The sequence below is a fragment of the Pezoporus occidentalis genome, unplaced genomic scaffold (genome assembly GCF_034315485.1).
Source record: "Pezoporus occidentalis ecotype Australia unplaced genomic scaffold, CSIRO_AGI_Poc_V1 ctg6, whole genome shotgun sequence".
In the NCBI taxonomy this organism is placed as follows: domain Eukaryota; kingdom Metazoa; phylum Chordata; class Aves; order Psittaciformes; family Psittacidae; genus Pezoporus; species Pezoporus occidentalis.
This window is the reverse complement of record NW_026915943.1, coordinates 9,330,007-9,345,695: the sequence shown is the minus strand read 5'-3', so window position 1 is coordinate 9,345,695 and position 15,689 is coordinate 9,330,007. Positions and strand designations below refer to the sequence as shown.

The following is a 15,689-nucleotide window of genomic DNA, read 5'->3' as shown; positions in this document are numbered from 1 at the left end:
CAACTCATATGACTACGTTTTACAGTCACACATAATGACTGCCACTTTTAAGAAGAGGACTCTCTAGTATTCATACACAGATGAGCATGTGCCATATGTCTTTTATGGTTTATGCATTTACATCCAAGGCACCAGGTACACAAGGAGGAAATGCTACTTCAGTTTAGGATCGTCTGTAGTATTTAAGTTAGATGGGAAGTGTCACTGACCTCAAGAACTGTATGGTCAAACATATGCCATAGAAAGATATTTGCCTAAAAGTACAACTCAATTTTTCCTTTCCTATCCAGTTATCAAGTTCCTTTTCAATGGCAAGCTCACAATGTTGGATGTAAGACAGTATGAGATTGTGCAACTGAGGAAAGATCCTCTGAAAGAGATTAGAACAAGAACATTATAATAGATAAAACATCCTATAATTCAAAATGCTCCTTTCTGAATTTCATTCGTGAAAGTGCATTGAGGGCTACAACACTGTGCTCCAACCTGCACTGAGTCTTCCTTTCCTCCCAGCTGCAAGGAGAAAGAGACAGGCAAAAGCCCATTGAATTTGGCATTCGAACACAGAGTAGCAGAGTTTCAGCCAGGCTAATCCAAGTTCCTGGAAGGTACTAGGCATGGGCAATTATGATTAATATTCAGCATGAGATAGACAAAACAAGTAGCACATGCACCAGGGACTCAAAATAGAGTCCCCTGTATGTTTCCTGCTAAGAACTGCTGAGCTTCTTAAAGCTAAAGGTGATGGGAACAGGTTCACCTGATCTGCTTGTCCCTTTGTGTGATGGCACACTGGGTGGGACAGCAAGCTCCCGAGAAAGCAGAGCAATAGGAAGCCAAGAGACCAACTGCCCCTCATTCTATACTGCTGCAGTTCATTTCACTCGACAAATCTTTGAGCTCTGCATGCATTACAGGCTATACCCTCACTCCTCCTGAAAGCCAAGAGTATCTCATACCTCAGCAAGATACATCTGATAACTCAACACCAGAAACCCCCGAATCCTGTGTTAAACCAGTTTACTGGTGAGGCACTGAAATTCAAGCCTTATCTGAGCAGAAATCTGTGCAGAGAAGGATTCCTCCCTCCAGGCTAAAGATGTTTGTGCTCAGTGTCACTGCTTTGCAACAAGAATGCGAAACAGGAGCTGCAGAATTAGTGCCTCTCTATCTCACAGCTGTACTCTGAGAGTAACACATCCCACATGGCAGTCAAAGACAAAAACAGGACCAGATCTGATGCTGGCTTCTGGGTAGCCTGTGCCACAATGCTCCAAGCCCTGCAATAGAGAAAGCATGATCTTTCTGGACAGTGAGAGCTCAGGAAATAGGATCTCCAGTAGTGTTATGATGCAGAGCCCTGATCCCCCATCTCAGCACAGCACATTGTTTCCAGTCATGTTCTCTGCACTTGCAAAAGCAGCTATAAAGGTTATCATCAAAGCAAATAATTTGTGCACATCAAAACACTTACACTTCATGGATGTGTGCTGTTTCCTCACATCACTGACCATAAACAGGTTGTGCAAATTTACATCAACAAATACTATGAATGGGGAAGAAAAATAACCTGCAGTCTGAACCCTAGAAATCTCTTACCTATTTAACACACTGAACTCTTCTAAAGTCATGACCATTTATTCAAGCACCTGCATCAGCTCCTCTCATGAAGATCATCTACACAAACTCAATGTATATTTTCCCAAACAACTCTGTCTTCCCAGAATTATCTACATTCAGATAAATATTCAGAAAGACATGAATCATGTTCACTACATTTCAGTACACACTCACAGCCTTTCACAGATAAAGGCACATACAATGCTAACATTACAAATATTACAAGTGAATTTCTGGTATTCCCATGACATGATTTTTTTCACCTTTGATTGGGAAGCCAGGGAAATAAGCTTTGAAGACCTCAGTCCATTTAATTTGTTAGAATTCAGCTAACTGTTCAACCAGAACTTAACGCATGTGTGTAGAAGAAGGGTTTGAGTAATCTGTTTGCATAAGCACGTAAGACAGTGAAATCATTAAGCATTACCATCACACTTTCCTGAAGGTGAAAGGAAAAGTAAGAATAAACCACAAAACTGTCTATATGTAACATCCCCAGCCTCAACTGCGCTAAGGTACAGTAAATACACAGCAGATGAAGAGGGCATTTAAAAAACTTATTTATAAGCTCAAATATGTTTTTATCACCCAAAGAACATATAGCTACTAAGAGTGGTGTGACACAAAAGGCGTTTTCAAGGACCTAATCCACAGAAAGCTTGCCAAGGTCTGGATAAAGGTGGCTGATAGATGAGAACCACTTTAGCGGCATTTAGAAAACAACAGTTTTCTAACCTTCAGTCCTTATTTCCCCTGGGCAAATACTACTAAAGTGCCTGCAAGCATTCTGATTTCTACCATACCTAATAGTGGTGAAACAGTAACTTAAAGTTCAACAGCACAAAGCTGTTAAACTGCACAGGTCTGAATTACAGCCTTGAGAAAATGCCCTGGCGTGTAGTACCCCACAAAAGAAGGAAGCACTGAACTGTTCTCACTCTCTTCAGATGAAAATATTTCTCATTAAAATACAAGATCCTGGTGAGGTGTCTGCTCCTTCACATTTTCACATTAGGACAGAGCCTAAGCAAAGGCACCAGCCCCAAAACAGGCTAATGTCAGCAATGACATGTTTCCAGAAGCAAAGGAATTAAGCTCCCTCTGGATATGACCTCATTCCTGTTTGAGTCAATGGGAGATGTTTCATTGGTGTTCAGGGCAGAAACATGAGCTATAAATGACTCATCATTCTGGTTGAGATACAGTCAGAATTTCAAGTGGATCTCAAACCATACATGACCATTTTTACCCCACCTGTTACTTACTTTCTGTTTTGATGCAGCTTAAAAGCTGTATTTCTCCAGTTTCAGTTAGTAAGACTAATGTGACTGAAGTAGCTCTAATGCTACACTCTAAGAACGGTTTACAAATGCATCTGCATTCAGGTTTCCTTGATCTGCCAGCCCCTAAACCCTCCAGGATGGGTTTTCTAAGAGAAACCTGAGGAATCCTCAGCAAACTAAGTTGTTTAAATCACAGACAGTGAGTAACAAGAACCAGATAACAATTATGATTATAGCCATGACATCAACATAACGGAGAACCTCATGGGCAAGGCAGGGGTTGGTGCATTTACAGACAAGCAATTCAAAGAACAACCCACATGCTAAATCTTACTTCTGTTACAAACAGTGAGTACTGTCAACAAGATAAGTTTCACTTCATGCATACAAAGACTTCAGACCCACTCCTTGTATGCAGTGCTTTGAACAGGTCCTGCAGCACTTGCCCTGCACTTTTACAAAGGTCTGAGCCATATCCCTGTGTTTCACACTGGTATGAATCCACCTTCTTCTGAAGAACCATCTACTCCCTTCACCTTTCTTACCTTTATCTTCCTCCTTGATTCTCACCAATTAATAATAAGACTAGGAAATAGAGGACTTAAAACAAAATCCCTAGAAATCTCTTGATCAGAGGCAGCTCCACTCTAGCAATCCAGATTTCAGGGCTAGAGAGAGGCCATCACTCAATGCCCAGCTACCCCTCAGCTTGCTTGGTTGCTATCTTGTCTGGCAGCTACCAAGAGCCAGTAGATGATGCCCACTGTTCTTCTGCTTGTGTTTGTATAAACTTCTCTGTGCACTATGTATGGATTAAAAAGGTGGCACAGTGCAGTCTCCTCCTCCATTAGACTGCAAGGACTGGGATGGCCCTCTCACGATGGACAAAAGCTTGTTTCACTCCACTTAATGATCAAGCTAAGTTTTATCAAAGCCAGCTGTCAGGTGGAGCACTCATCTTTAGAGACAAAAAGCAAACGATCTGCACAGAAGGAGCGAACACATGGCTCTTCCAGCCACATCACCACTGTCTGCCCCTCTTCACCACCCATTTTCAGGAATCAGTATCTCTGTTCCAACACTTTGGATACACACAAGAATCTTCTTGAGGGAATTAAGCCTTAATGGAAAACCCCAGAAGAAATGATTATATATCGGCTTCCTCACTGATGAAGAGGAGGAAGCCTTGGCATTAAACTAAGACTATAGACAAGGACACGCCATAGTCTCTTCTTTCCCCTTATTTACCTGTAGGCAGTCTGTTTCTACCAGGAAACAGACTTGTTTGTTTCAGCAATTGTGTACTCAGCAATTGAGTACCCAACTCATTTTGCTTCCTGCTAAGGATTGTCCAGTGTGAAGTTATTCCAGGATCACTGGACATTTCAGAACTCCTGCTCTCCAAGGAGAGAGGCGCTGGGCACCCTCTAGGAGTGCACTAGAGTCAGGTAAGCCAGAAAGTTGTAGCATGCTCCTCCTCTCCGCTCCAAAACAAGCTTCCAAACTGATAAATTCAATTGCTGGGAGAGATCTCCCAGAGCAGAAGGGACAGCAGGTAAAGGTGCCCAAGCTTCAGGGATTGCCCCAGACTGAAGCATACATTTTACTGATGAAGAATACAGTGCAAACTTGTACTCTGAAACAGGAAGGAAACGGGAAGGTTTCAAGTTTTCTGTAATGCAGCCTGGTTTTGTTAATCCTTCAAAGCAACCACATGCCTAGAAGAAGAGCAGGGCAAGTTGCTGCAAGTTGGCTTCTTCACCAAAGAGCTCAGGGTCCTACTTTCCCTCTGTACTGTACTGAGTACTGTTCTAGGACAAAACCTTTGACAGCACTCCTGACAGCACAGAGAGTGTGCCAGAAGGAAATCCATGCATTTCAATCAGACACTGGGGCCTACAACCTCATTCCCCCCAGACTGTAATATAACGCCTCTGTAAGTGGATTTTTAAGGAGCCTTCCAGCATGCCGATGCAGTGAGACGGTAAATGAGTCAGAGTATTGGAAAGAACCTGAGATGCTTTGCACTGCTGCCCAGAAAGCAGAAAAAAAGCTTTAGGTGCTGTCTTAATTAAAACTGGGCCTAATTCCTAATTATCCCCCTGTCCCTGTATGTGCATCCCTGCCTTGCACTGCAGAGCCAAGCCTTCTCTCACCCAAGCTTAGGAAGGTTCCTTTTTCCCACCAACATCACTGTGCTCCCTCAAATGTGCTCTGCCAAAATCTGCACAACAATGAGCTTGTGCATCCCTTACACTGCAAAGCTGGGGAGACAACCCCAGTCCTGCCTTCCTGCAGGGGTTATCAGCCCCATGGCAGCCTCCCAGCAGTACAGCAGGCTGCTGCTGGCCCTGCAGGCAAACAACAGCCAAACTCCTTCAGATACCACAGCGTTAGTAGCTGTAACACTGCTCCTGTGTGGAAGCTGATGAACAGTCAGTAGAAGGATATTAATTAATACTGGCCACTAAACACCATTTGCAGCTCCCAGTGCCCAGCTCAGAAGGGTAAGTGGCTAAGCATGGATTTAGGAGGTTAAGATGTGGCACCCGGCCTCTGACTCAGCTGCTCAGACATGCTTCTTGCAGCCAGTCTGCAGGGTATTTACAAGGAAACATCACACACCATTAAGCTATCATGGAGGAACTGTGGGAAGAAGGGCCCTGCATCAGTTCCTGAGATTTGCTGGTCAGCAAGTTGACATGGGTTGCATAATGAAGTCCGACTGCTTAAGCTATTAGTCATGGCCAGCAAATGAGGAGACTTCAGCTACCAGCAGGTGACTATAGCATAAAAATCAAGATAAAGAGATGGGGTAACAAGAACTCATTCCCTCAAGAGAAAGGGGCAGCAAAGTATCCAGGTTTGCAAGTGGAATTGTCACCCATGCATTGTGACATGTCCCAGCAGCTTCAACTGGCCTCTGTAGAAGCTCTGGCTGAAGTGAGCGCTGGAGGAGGCTAGATACCAACAGACTGGCTTTAACATTCATGAAACACAAGACCACGGGGTCAAGGCTGTGAGTAGCGTTAACCAGAGAAGGTAGTAGTGAATCATTACTGTTAGTGATTTGAGTCAGGAAATGAATCGGATACAGTCCTGAATAGTCTTTCAGCAGAGCTGACTGGATAATATAAGCTGAAGTACAGCATACACCAGCAAAACCCAGAAATACAGGTGCTGCAGGTCCCAGGCTTCAGATCCCTCTAACTTCTCCTCTGCTCCCAGGTGACAGAAGGAGCAGGTAATAAAAGGGCTGGGGAAGGCAGGCACAACACCCCACATCTGCAGAGCTCCAACAGCGCTTCTTACTCTGGCATCAGCACTGCCCAAGCAGGGTGATGCTGCCTCCTACAATGAGTCAGCTCCAGGCACTGGCATGGCACTTACTCAGTTTGTAGCTCCTGCCAAAGGTCATCTTTGAGCTCACTCAAGTATCTTGATATCTATTGCACTTTTTACCCATAAAATAAGCCTCTTACTGTGCATTCAGTATGATGCTGCTTCACCTGGATCAGTGAAAGCAGCCAGAGCTCATGGTTTGCAAGGGAACAGCCTGAGGAAGAGCACACTGAACACAGGAGTTAAGCCTGTTGGTACCAGTGATGAATTTCACCTCTCCCAAAGTTTCTCTCTGCCATGAGTTTCTCTGAATGAACAATTGGCCAAGAATAACACAATAAAAATACAGTATGTTTTTACTACCCCCTTTTCCTAAATAAGCTTTTGATAAAGCATTAGGGCAGTTGTTTCATCCTTTCTCCTGGTTTTAAAACAGCTCATGCTTAAAGCCAGGTGAGGAACTCGGCTCCAGGGCAACAGAGCAACACTCACATTACTCTTGTGTCAGATAACTGGTGACCCTTTATTTAAAGGCAGAAAATACCTCCTCTAGTACTACCCTCTTTGGAAGTAAGGGAGAGAAAACATTCTCTCTAAAAATGAAGTCAAAGCCAAGGACTGTATCAGAGCAGAGGAGGAAGTGAGGCAAAGGCAGGTTTCTAAGCAGGACAACTTTTCCAGGAGAAGGAGATCTGTACATACTTTATGCAGCCACAGAGGGATGTTTTCTAAGTTGTTCTGGGATGGTTGCTTCTGCTGCACAGCTGCCCAGCAGTAGGAGTCCACATAAGCAGCCTGTCGCCAGGAGAAGGAGCTGGGTGCAAAGCAGCTTATCTGAGCACCTGGGAAAACAAAGCAGAAGTCATCACAGCCTCAGAAGGTTAAAATATAACCAAAAAGAAGTCAAATTTAGGAAGAAAAGCTCACACTGGAGATTTCATGGTATGCAAAGCTGTTACCTTCAGTGATGGAATGAAACACAGCAGCTGTGCAGGAAGGAGATTCACCAAGTTCCCATGGCACCCAATGGGTTAAACACCCATAGGGGCTCTCTGATGTCTCCTAAGGTTTGAGACTGCATATTAGAAGCACTTGTCTTTTAGATCTGTTTTCATAAATTTGGGGGAGAATGTGGCCTCCAAGGCCTGGCTCACTTGCACTTGACTCAGGTGCACCAAAGAGGAGCCAGCAGATATGAAGTGTCACCAGATAGGGCTGGTTTCTCAAGGAAACCATCACATGCCATCATGCCACTGTATTTCCCAAATGCACAACCTGCAGCGTACACATTTACTGAAACAAGACCTCAAGCACCACTCTCAGAGCCTGGCAGCCCCTGCAGTGATGCAAGAGCAAGTCCAGCTCAGGCTGCTGCCACTTTTTCTGTCTCTGAGGCTCAGCACGAGTTTTGAGGAGTTCAAGTCATCCATGTGAAAACAAGGATTCTCTTGTAACCTCTTGGAACTTCTGGCAGAGCAGTAGCGGCCCCAGACACCTCCAAAGGGCACCAGACCCTTCCTCACCAGCACAGTGACATGCTGTGCCCAGGATCAGGCACACCACAACCACCATCATCATCAGGTGAAGTTCCCGATGACTGGAAAAAGGGAAATATAACCTCCATTTTCAAGAAGGGGAAAATGGATGACCCAGGGAATTACAGACCAGTCAGTTTCACCTCTGTGCCTGGCAAAATCTTGGAGCAGGTTCTCCTGGAAGCTGTGCTAAGGCACATGAAAATCAACAAGGTGCTTGGTGACAGCCAGCAGGGCTTCACTAAGGGGAAATCCTGCCTGACCAATTTGGTGGCCTTCTATGACGGGGCTACAGAACTGATGGACAGGGGTAGAGCAGTTGATGTCAGCTACCTGGACTTGTGCAAAGCGTTCAACACCGTCCCACACGACATCCTTGTCTCTAAATTGGAGAGACATCAATTTGATGGATGGACCACTCGGTGGATAAAGAACTGGCTGGATGGCCGCACACAAACAGTTGTGGTCAATGGTTCAATGTCTGGCTGGAGACCAGTAACGAGTGGTGTCCCTCGGGCATCGGTTTTGGGACCGGTCTTGTTCAACATCTTGGTTGCTGACATGGACAGTGGGATTGAGTGCGCCCTCAGCAAGTTTGCTGATGACACCAAGCTGTGTGGTTTGGTTGATACGCTGGAGGGAAGGAATGCCATCCAGAGGGACCTTGACACACTTGTGAGGTTGGCTGATGCCAGCCTCATGAGGTTTAACCAAGCCAAGTGCAAGGTCCTACAGCTGGGTCGGAGCAATCCCAGGCACAGCTACAGGGTGGGCAGAGAAGAGATTCAGAGCAGCCCCATGGAGAAGGACTTGGGGGTTTAGAACATGGGCCAGCAGTGTGTGCTTGCAGCCCAGAAAGCCAACTGTATCCTGGGCTGCATCAAAAGGAGCGTGACCAGCAGGTCGAAGGAGGTGATCCTGCCTCTCTACTCTGCTCTCCTGAGACCTCACCTGGAGTATTGTGTGCAGTTCTGGTGTCCTCAACATAAAAAGGACATGGAACTGTTGGAAGAAGTCCAGAGGAGGCCATGAGGATGATCAGGGGACTGGAGCACCTCCTGTATGAAGACAGGCTGAGGAAGTTGGGGCTGTTCAGCCTGGAGAAGAGAAGGCTGCTTGGAGACCTCATAGCAGCCTTCCAGTATCTGAAGGGGGCCTATAGGGATGCTGGGGAGGGACTCTTCATTAGGGACTGTAGTGATAGGACAAGGGGCAATGGGTTAAAACTTAAATAGGGGAAGTTTAGGTTGGATATAAGAAGGAAATTCTTTCCTGTTAGGGTGGTGAGGCACTGGAATGGGTTGCCCAAAGAAGTTGTGAATGCTCCATCCCTGGCAGTGTTCAAGGCCAGGTTGGACGAGGCCTTGGGTGATATGATTTAGCGTAAGGTGTCCCTGCCCACGGCAGGGGGGTTAGAACTACATGATCTTAAGGTCCTTTCCAACCCTAACGATTCTATTACTCTATGATTCTATGATTCTATCATCATTATCCCCACTCATTCCCAGAGCCTCTCCAGCTGCTTGGGAGCTTCAGATTAAGATCAGGGCACTAATACGACAGCAAGAGCAGCTAGTAAGGGTGGTGAGGCACTGTAACGGGTTGCCCAGGGAGGTTGTGAATGCTCCATCCCTGGCGGTGTTCAAGGCCAGGTTGGACAGACCCTTGGGTGGCATGGTTTAGTGTGAGGTGTCCCTGCCCATGGAACTAGATGATCTTAAGGTCCTTTCCATCCCTAACCATTTTATGAGTCTATTTAGTCTATTTATGTGTCTTCCCACACTGTATCTCAATGAGGAAGAGTGGTTATTGGATACTGGAGTACCAGTGGCTCCTCCAATAAAGCTGGTAAAACAGGATAAGGGTTCCGATTTTCTTAATGAAGTTTTGACAGTGAAAGCAAAAACACTCCACACATTTCCAGGAGGCTTTCATAAATGTTGAAACAGGATAACCATTTCACCAGCTGATTACACAAACTGGACTGGCTCTTCCATGAACATCCCTCTTCCAAGACAAACCTCAAACGCTTCCTCCAACACACCATCAGTATCAAAAGACCAACAGGAGGGAGTATTGCTCCTTTTTTTCCCCTTTATATAGTCATCAAAGTTAGTGCTGGTGGCATTGCTGTGCGCTTTATGGGAATATCATGTAAGATCGTCTCATTCATTGGGCTTTTTTTGCTAGTTTGGCTTTTAGAGGGTAAGAACTTCTTAACAGGAGCTGACTGCATTCGCCTTGTAACTTGTACAGCCTCTTTACAATGTAGTATAGTCAAGGAGCATTATGAATAAAAGGCTTTCCTTATGAGTCACTATTAGAATTATTTGTAAGGCTGCAGTATCATAAGGACATGGTCTGACCTGTCACAAGCCTCCCTTATGGAAAACAAGTTACTGTTTATCAGAGCAGAGCTCATGTGATTTAGCCTAGTTGGCATCAGACAAGCACTTGCCCTCTCCCAAAGCTTTGGGAGTTTCTGCTTTCCAGAGGATTTCCATTAGCTGTGGAAGATCAAGAAATGATAATTTCCCCCCCCCCTGCAGACAAAGGGGGGGAAAAAAGAGAAGCAGGGGAGTTGGAACTAGATTATTTAAGGTTTTTTCCAACCCAAACCATTCTAGGAGTCTATGATAATTGGAGTGTCTGCTCTCCCCTGATAGGGACCATTCATGCCCTGTTCTCACCACTTCAACCTCCTGCTGCTGGCTGTGCCCGGTGTGAAGCAGCAAACAAGTGACCCTTTCAAAGGGAGAGCAATGAGTGTCCAGAAAGATGCTTTATCTTATTCATGTCTGTATCTGCAACAAGAAACACATTCCATGTGTTCATTCTCGTTAGCGGGTGGGAAATCACTGAAAATGATGGAGTGTCTAAATTGGTGAGGAAAAAGGCAGCCAGCCTCCTTCTCCAAAGAGCTGTGTGTACAGCTGCAGACTACAATAGCTACAGGGATGCCAGCGCTCAGCAGAGCAGTGAGCCTCACTCTTCCCATCCCCAGGGTTTCAGCAGGAACACTGGAAACCTTTGGCAACTTGGCTTGGGAGCCAAGCATATAGAGCTCGACACCACGCAGAAGCTGGGGACACTCTGGTTACCACACTGGCTTTTAATTAAGTTATTGCAGTCCTGGTTGTAAACACTTAGTGTAAATTACAGCTTTGCATTAACAGTGGTAACGTTAAGACAGAGAGTTTGTTTCTAGTGCATAATCTAGGCAGAACACAGAACACTAAATGCCTCCAAAAAACGGTCACAATTTCCCATCTTTTTCCTTCCTTCCTTCTCCCCTCCAAAGGAGTAATAGCAATAAATCTATAAAGATGATTTACTTTATGTTGGGCTGTTCTGGAGGAAGTGAAAACTTGCAGTTCGTGTTAGAGAAGAAATCAGGAAAAGGGCCAAACACCATTCACAGACCCACTGCGCACACACATGCTCAGGGCTAGTTTATGAAAGGCATTTAGTAGCCCTCTGCTATCAAAGTAACAGCCTCCTGGTGACATGAAACCATTCCCTGTTCTTCCCTCCCACAAGTAATAGAAGAGGGAAAAGAAAAGCAGCAGACAAGCCCATAACAGCAACAGGGAGATTAAAAATCCAGGGAAAAAGATGAGGGATAACAAATGACTGCAATCGTTAAGCAGTTGCCACAACAGTCTTCACCCAAGTTACCATTACACTTGGCAACACACTATTTTTGTAAGCATTCCCTGGTACTAAATTAGCTTTGGAGAGGCTGTGATGGGATTTGATTTATACTTTTGCAAATACAGGAAGATTAAAAAATGCCACTTCTATGGTGGCCCTGAAGAGAGACCACCCAAAAGAGCTACAGGAACTTAAGGCAGCAAGAGGTGTGCAGCCATGTGTGATGTCACCTTTACAAGTGTGCTGAGATTATCAGATGGAGCTGGTTGTTGATGGCAGGAATTACTTGTAGGCATGCAACAGAGAGCAGAGTACGAGCCTGAGTCACCGCAGCCAGCAGGCAGCAAGGCCGAGCTGTCACCCCACCCAACCATGGCATGCCTTCATGGGTGATCTTCCAGCAAGAACCATCCATTTCCTCCGCGTCTGCACCAGAAGAACCCTTTTCCTCTGCATCTGGCTCCTCTGCAGCACACTGTGAAAGCCAGCATGGGTTACAGAAGAGGTCCTGGCCCTGGTAAAACCTTTTCATTCCCTTTGCCTAAGTCTTGCAAGCTCATTTGGGCAGGATCTGTCATAAGGTGTCTGATGATGTCCCAGTCCCATCTGCTATCGATGCCCAATGAGCAGGATACAGTCACTTCTGTGATTCCTGATGCCCATGTAGGTGCTTTCCAAAAAGAAACATACCCACAAAAAGAAACTCTTAGAATCCCAAGGGAAATCTCAGATCTGAAGTAGAGTTCCTGTTCAATGCCTGACTGCCTTGCTGGGCTGCAGAGGGCTCAGCATCTTTTGCCTGCATCCTTTGCCCAGCGAGCCAAACTGGTTTCCTCCCCAGTGGCTCAACACCCCCTTCTGATCTAAGCATCTAATTAAGAAACTCCAGCTAACAGAGAGTACTTCCAAGAATCAGTGTTAATCATATGCTGGAATACCTTTCCTGAACCAGGATCAGGTTGTTGTAGTTGATGGCATTAAACCTTCACTAAGTAATGATTTGATTTCTAATACACTGCAATCACTGCGAAAAGATTTGCATAAGCTTGGATGAAAACCTAGCCATTAATTACTGCCACAGTTTCCCACAAGGCAAAATGAACCAGCCATGATAACCAAACACCTGATGTTATCTAGCAAGAATTACACACTTCAGCAGCCACTAAAGTAAAACCCACAAACAAGAAAATCAAGGGACACATTCACAATGCACAGACTGCCAGGCACCATCCAACACATATCCTCCACCCCAACATCAAAACCATTTCAAAATATGAGAGAAGATGACCAATGCATGCCAAAAAATAAGCAAATGTATGTCCAGGGTACACACAAGCATTAAGAGCAGACCAGAAGGGATGATTATATTAGATTTATTGATGCTTCTCACGGACCAAAGGGGCAGGTTGGTTGGAAGAGAACAGACACTATGTTTAAAAAGGAAATATGGAGAGACACAAACGGGTGCACTTGGGAAAAGAACCTGTTCCCTGAGCTTTGCTTTGGCAATGGAGTAGTAGCAGAATGTAAAGCTCAGCTGATGGATTAAGTGGAGGGGGTCAGAGGAGCCAACAAGTATCTTTCCCTCTCCATAAGGCTGCAAGTTATGCTTCAGCTAAGTCTCAAAATCATGTAGTGGGGAAAGAGCTGGTTGTTTATCAAGCATTGCCTTCAGAGAAATAGGTTTTATGATTCATTGCCCTCAGAGATTGGTTTTTTGATTCACGGGAAAAAACTTGAGCATGAAATTTCCACCACTGAAATTTAAGGAAAACAAACAAAAAATTCCCTTCCTCTGAAGGAGAAACATCTCAAAACAGCGACAATGACCATCTGGCTCCACTGCCAGCACTGGTGGTACCCCAAATCACAGGCAACACCCGAGGGCCATGATGCTTTCCAAATGAATTCAGGCACCAAAGCAGCTTACCATCACTTCCATTGGGAATACATCCTGGCTCTGTAGAAGTTAAACAGAAAAGAGTTTCCTCACCAACAGCTGCACATGCTCACCCAAAGACAATTCAGACTTGACATTAAAGTAAATGTTTTTACAAGCTTCTTCTGGCATCCAGGAAGGCCTGTCCCTAATGCTGGTGACTTCTGCTCTTTACCGAGCACTCCTTGTATGCCAAAGAGCAGCACAGTGTGTGCTGCTGTCCTCTGCATCTCTGATGGAAGATGCTTTGGAGTTCAGTTTGTCTGGAAGCCCCAGACTGATGCTACTCACACACTTGTTGACTCAGTCCTGTCATTAATACCCCAGGCTTCAGAGCATCCTGCTGAACTAAATGAAAGGGGTGCAAATGCCAACTATACAGCCTGCTTCAGCAGCACCGGGAGATGTTTTGCAAGCTCTTAGCCACCAGCTGTCACAGTAATAGTCTTTGGCCTAATTGCACCCAACTTCACTTTAGCTCCCAGTTCTTACGGGAATCACAAGATAGGATTATTACCCAAAAGCCTCCCAAGCAACTTGTGAACATGAAGGGAGAGGGACACCAGCAGGGAGGGCCAGCAAGGAGGCAGCAGGAGGGGGAAGGAGCATAATGCAAGAGTTAGGACTATTATTTTGTGCATTTTTGTGATTTAGTCTCACAATTGGGTTGCTTTGGGGGTTTTACTTCCTATACATTTGATTCTTGTGACTATTTGAGAAAGCTGATTAACCTGTATATTGACACAGGCTCAGCTGGACATGCAATAAGGGATGCTGCAGATAGGCGCTGCTGCGTCCATGGCACTCACCAAATCTGTTGGGATGCAGCACCCAGAGTTATCACTAACAACCCTCACCCTGTGTTTTCTGTTGGCCAAAGCACCTTAAACCCCACAAGCAGTCAACTGGGGGGATGGGACCGAAATCAAACAAATGATGGGAAAAAAGCTTCCCAGAAACTGGGTGGAAATTGAGTGGGGCAAGCAGGGATTGTCACCACTGAGAAAGCCCGAAGTGGTCAATGGGGACATTAACCCCATGCTGTGTAGAGTACAGGACAAGACTCCACTCTCCCACTTTTGAGTACCCTCCAACATGGTAAGATGCATCAGAGAACATCAGAGGGAAATAAAACTTTTTAGTGCAGCAGATGTTCATTTTGATTCCTGCAGATGCTGTGGGTTGGACCATGGCCAGGTACTTGCTAACCCAGTGTCCTGCCACAGCTGACAAGCCAGCAGCACTACCCAAGCCTTCATGCTGATTATACCCAGGTTTCTTCAGTGTTTTTACACAACACGTGATGGTTTCCTGGGAAGGCTTCCAAGGGGTTTTCTTATATTTTAAAACAAACAGAGATGCTAAACCAAGAGGATTACTCATACCAGCTATGTATGAGCCATGTACAACCAACACCCAAACTGAACATGTAGTAAGAACTGGTGGTGGCCACCACAAGATTCCCTTTTTTTCCCCTGTCTAGCTCTCCCCTTGCTTTGCTTCCTCATCTCCGTTCCCAGCCATCCCCTCCCACATGAAGCTGCAGGGAATGTGGCCAGCACAGGCTGCTTATGCAGAAGGTCAAACAACACTGGTGACAAGCAGCTGCTGGGCTTAAGCACATCTGAGCAATTCCCAATTGCTTTCTTACAGGAAAAGATGCATACAGAATCATAGAATAGTTAGGGTTGGAAAAGACCTGAAGATCATCTAGTTCCAAACCTCACACTAAACCATGTCACCCAAGGCTGTGTCCAACCTGGCCTTGAACACCCCCAGGGATGGAGCATTCACAATTTCCCTGGGTAACCCATTCCAGTGCCTCACCACCCTCACAGTAAAGAACTTCTTCCTTATATCCAATCTAAACTTCCCCTGTTTAAGTTTTAACCCATTACCCTTTGTCCTATCACTACAGTCCCTAATCAAGAGTCCCTCCATGGCATCCTTCCAGGCCCCCTTCAGATACTGGAAGGCTGCTATGAGGTCTCCATGCAGCCTTCTCTTCTCCAGGCTGAACAGCCCCAATTTTCTCAGCCAAATATTTGATGCCAAGTGGACAGCTCTCACATCTGCTTTTCTTTTGGCTGCAGCCCAAGCCAGCCATTAATATTTTTCCCCAAACTAACCTGGAAACAAGCCTCTGCCAAAATTACGCAGCTTGTTTCAATTTCCTCTCTGCTCAACTGAATGTACCTGCTTAGGGTTGCAGTATCCTGCTACAGGCAGTGCCTTGGTAATAAAGATCTCTGTTTTCAGCTAAGTTGTTGACAGTAAGAAAGCACATCCCACAATATACACACACAGCTTAAAAAC

The 15,689-nt window shown here is 45.4% G+C and overlaps 1 protein-coding gene across 1 annotated transcript in view; it reads right to left on the bottom strand.

Moving 5' to 3' along the window:
- The window catches only part of PANX1 (pannexin 1), a 30,211-nt gene that overhangs the window by 9,647 nt on the left and 4,875 nt on the right, over nt 1-15,689 (bottom strand). The window contains exon 2 of the mRNA XM_062639329.1: nt 6,948-7,087. Within this exon, the coding sequence (XP_062495313.1) occupies nt 6,948-7,087 (140 nt within the window). The remainder of the gene's footprint in view (nt 1-6,947; nt 7,088-15,689) is intronic.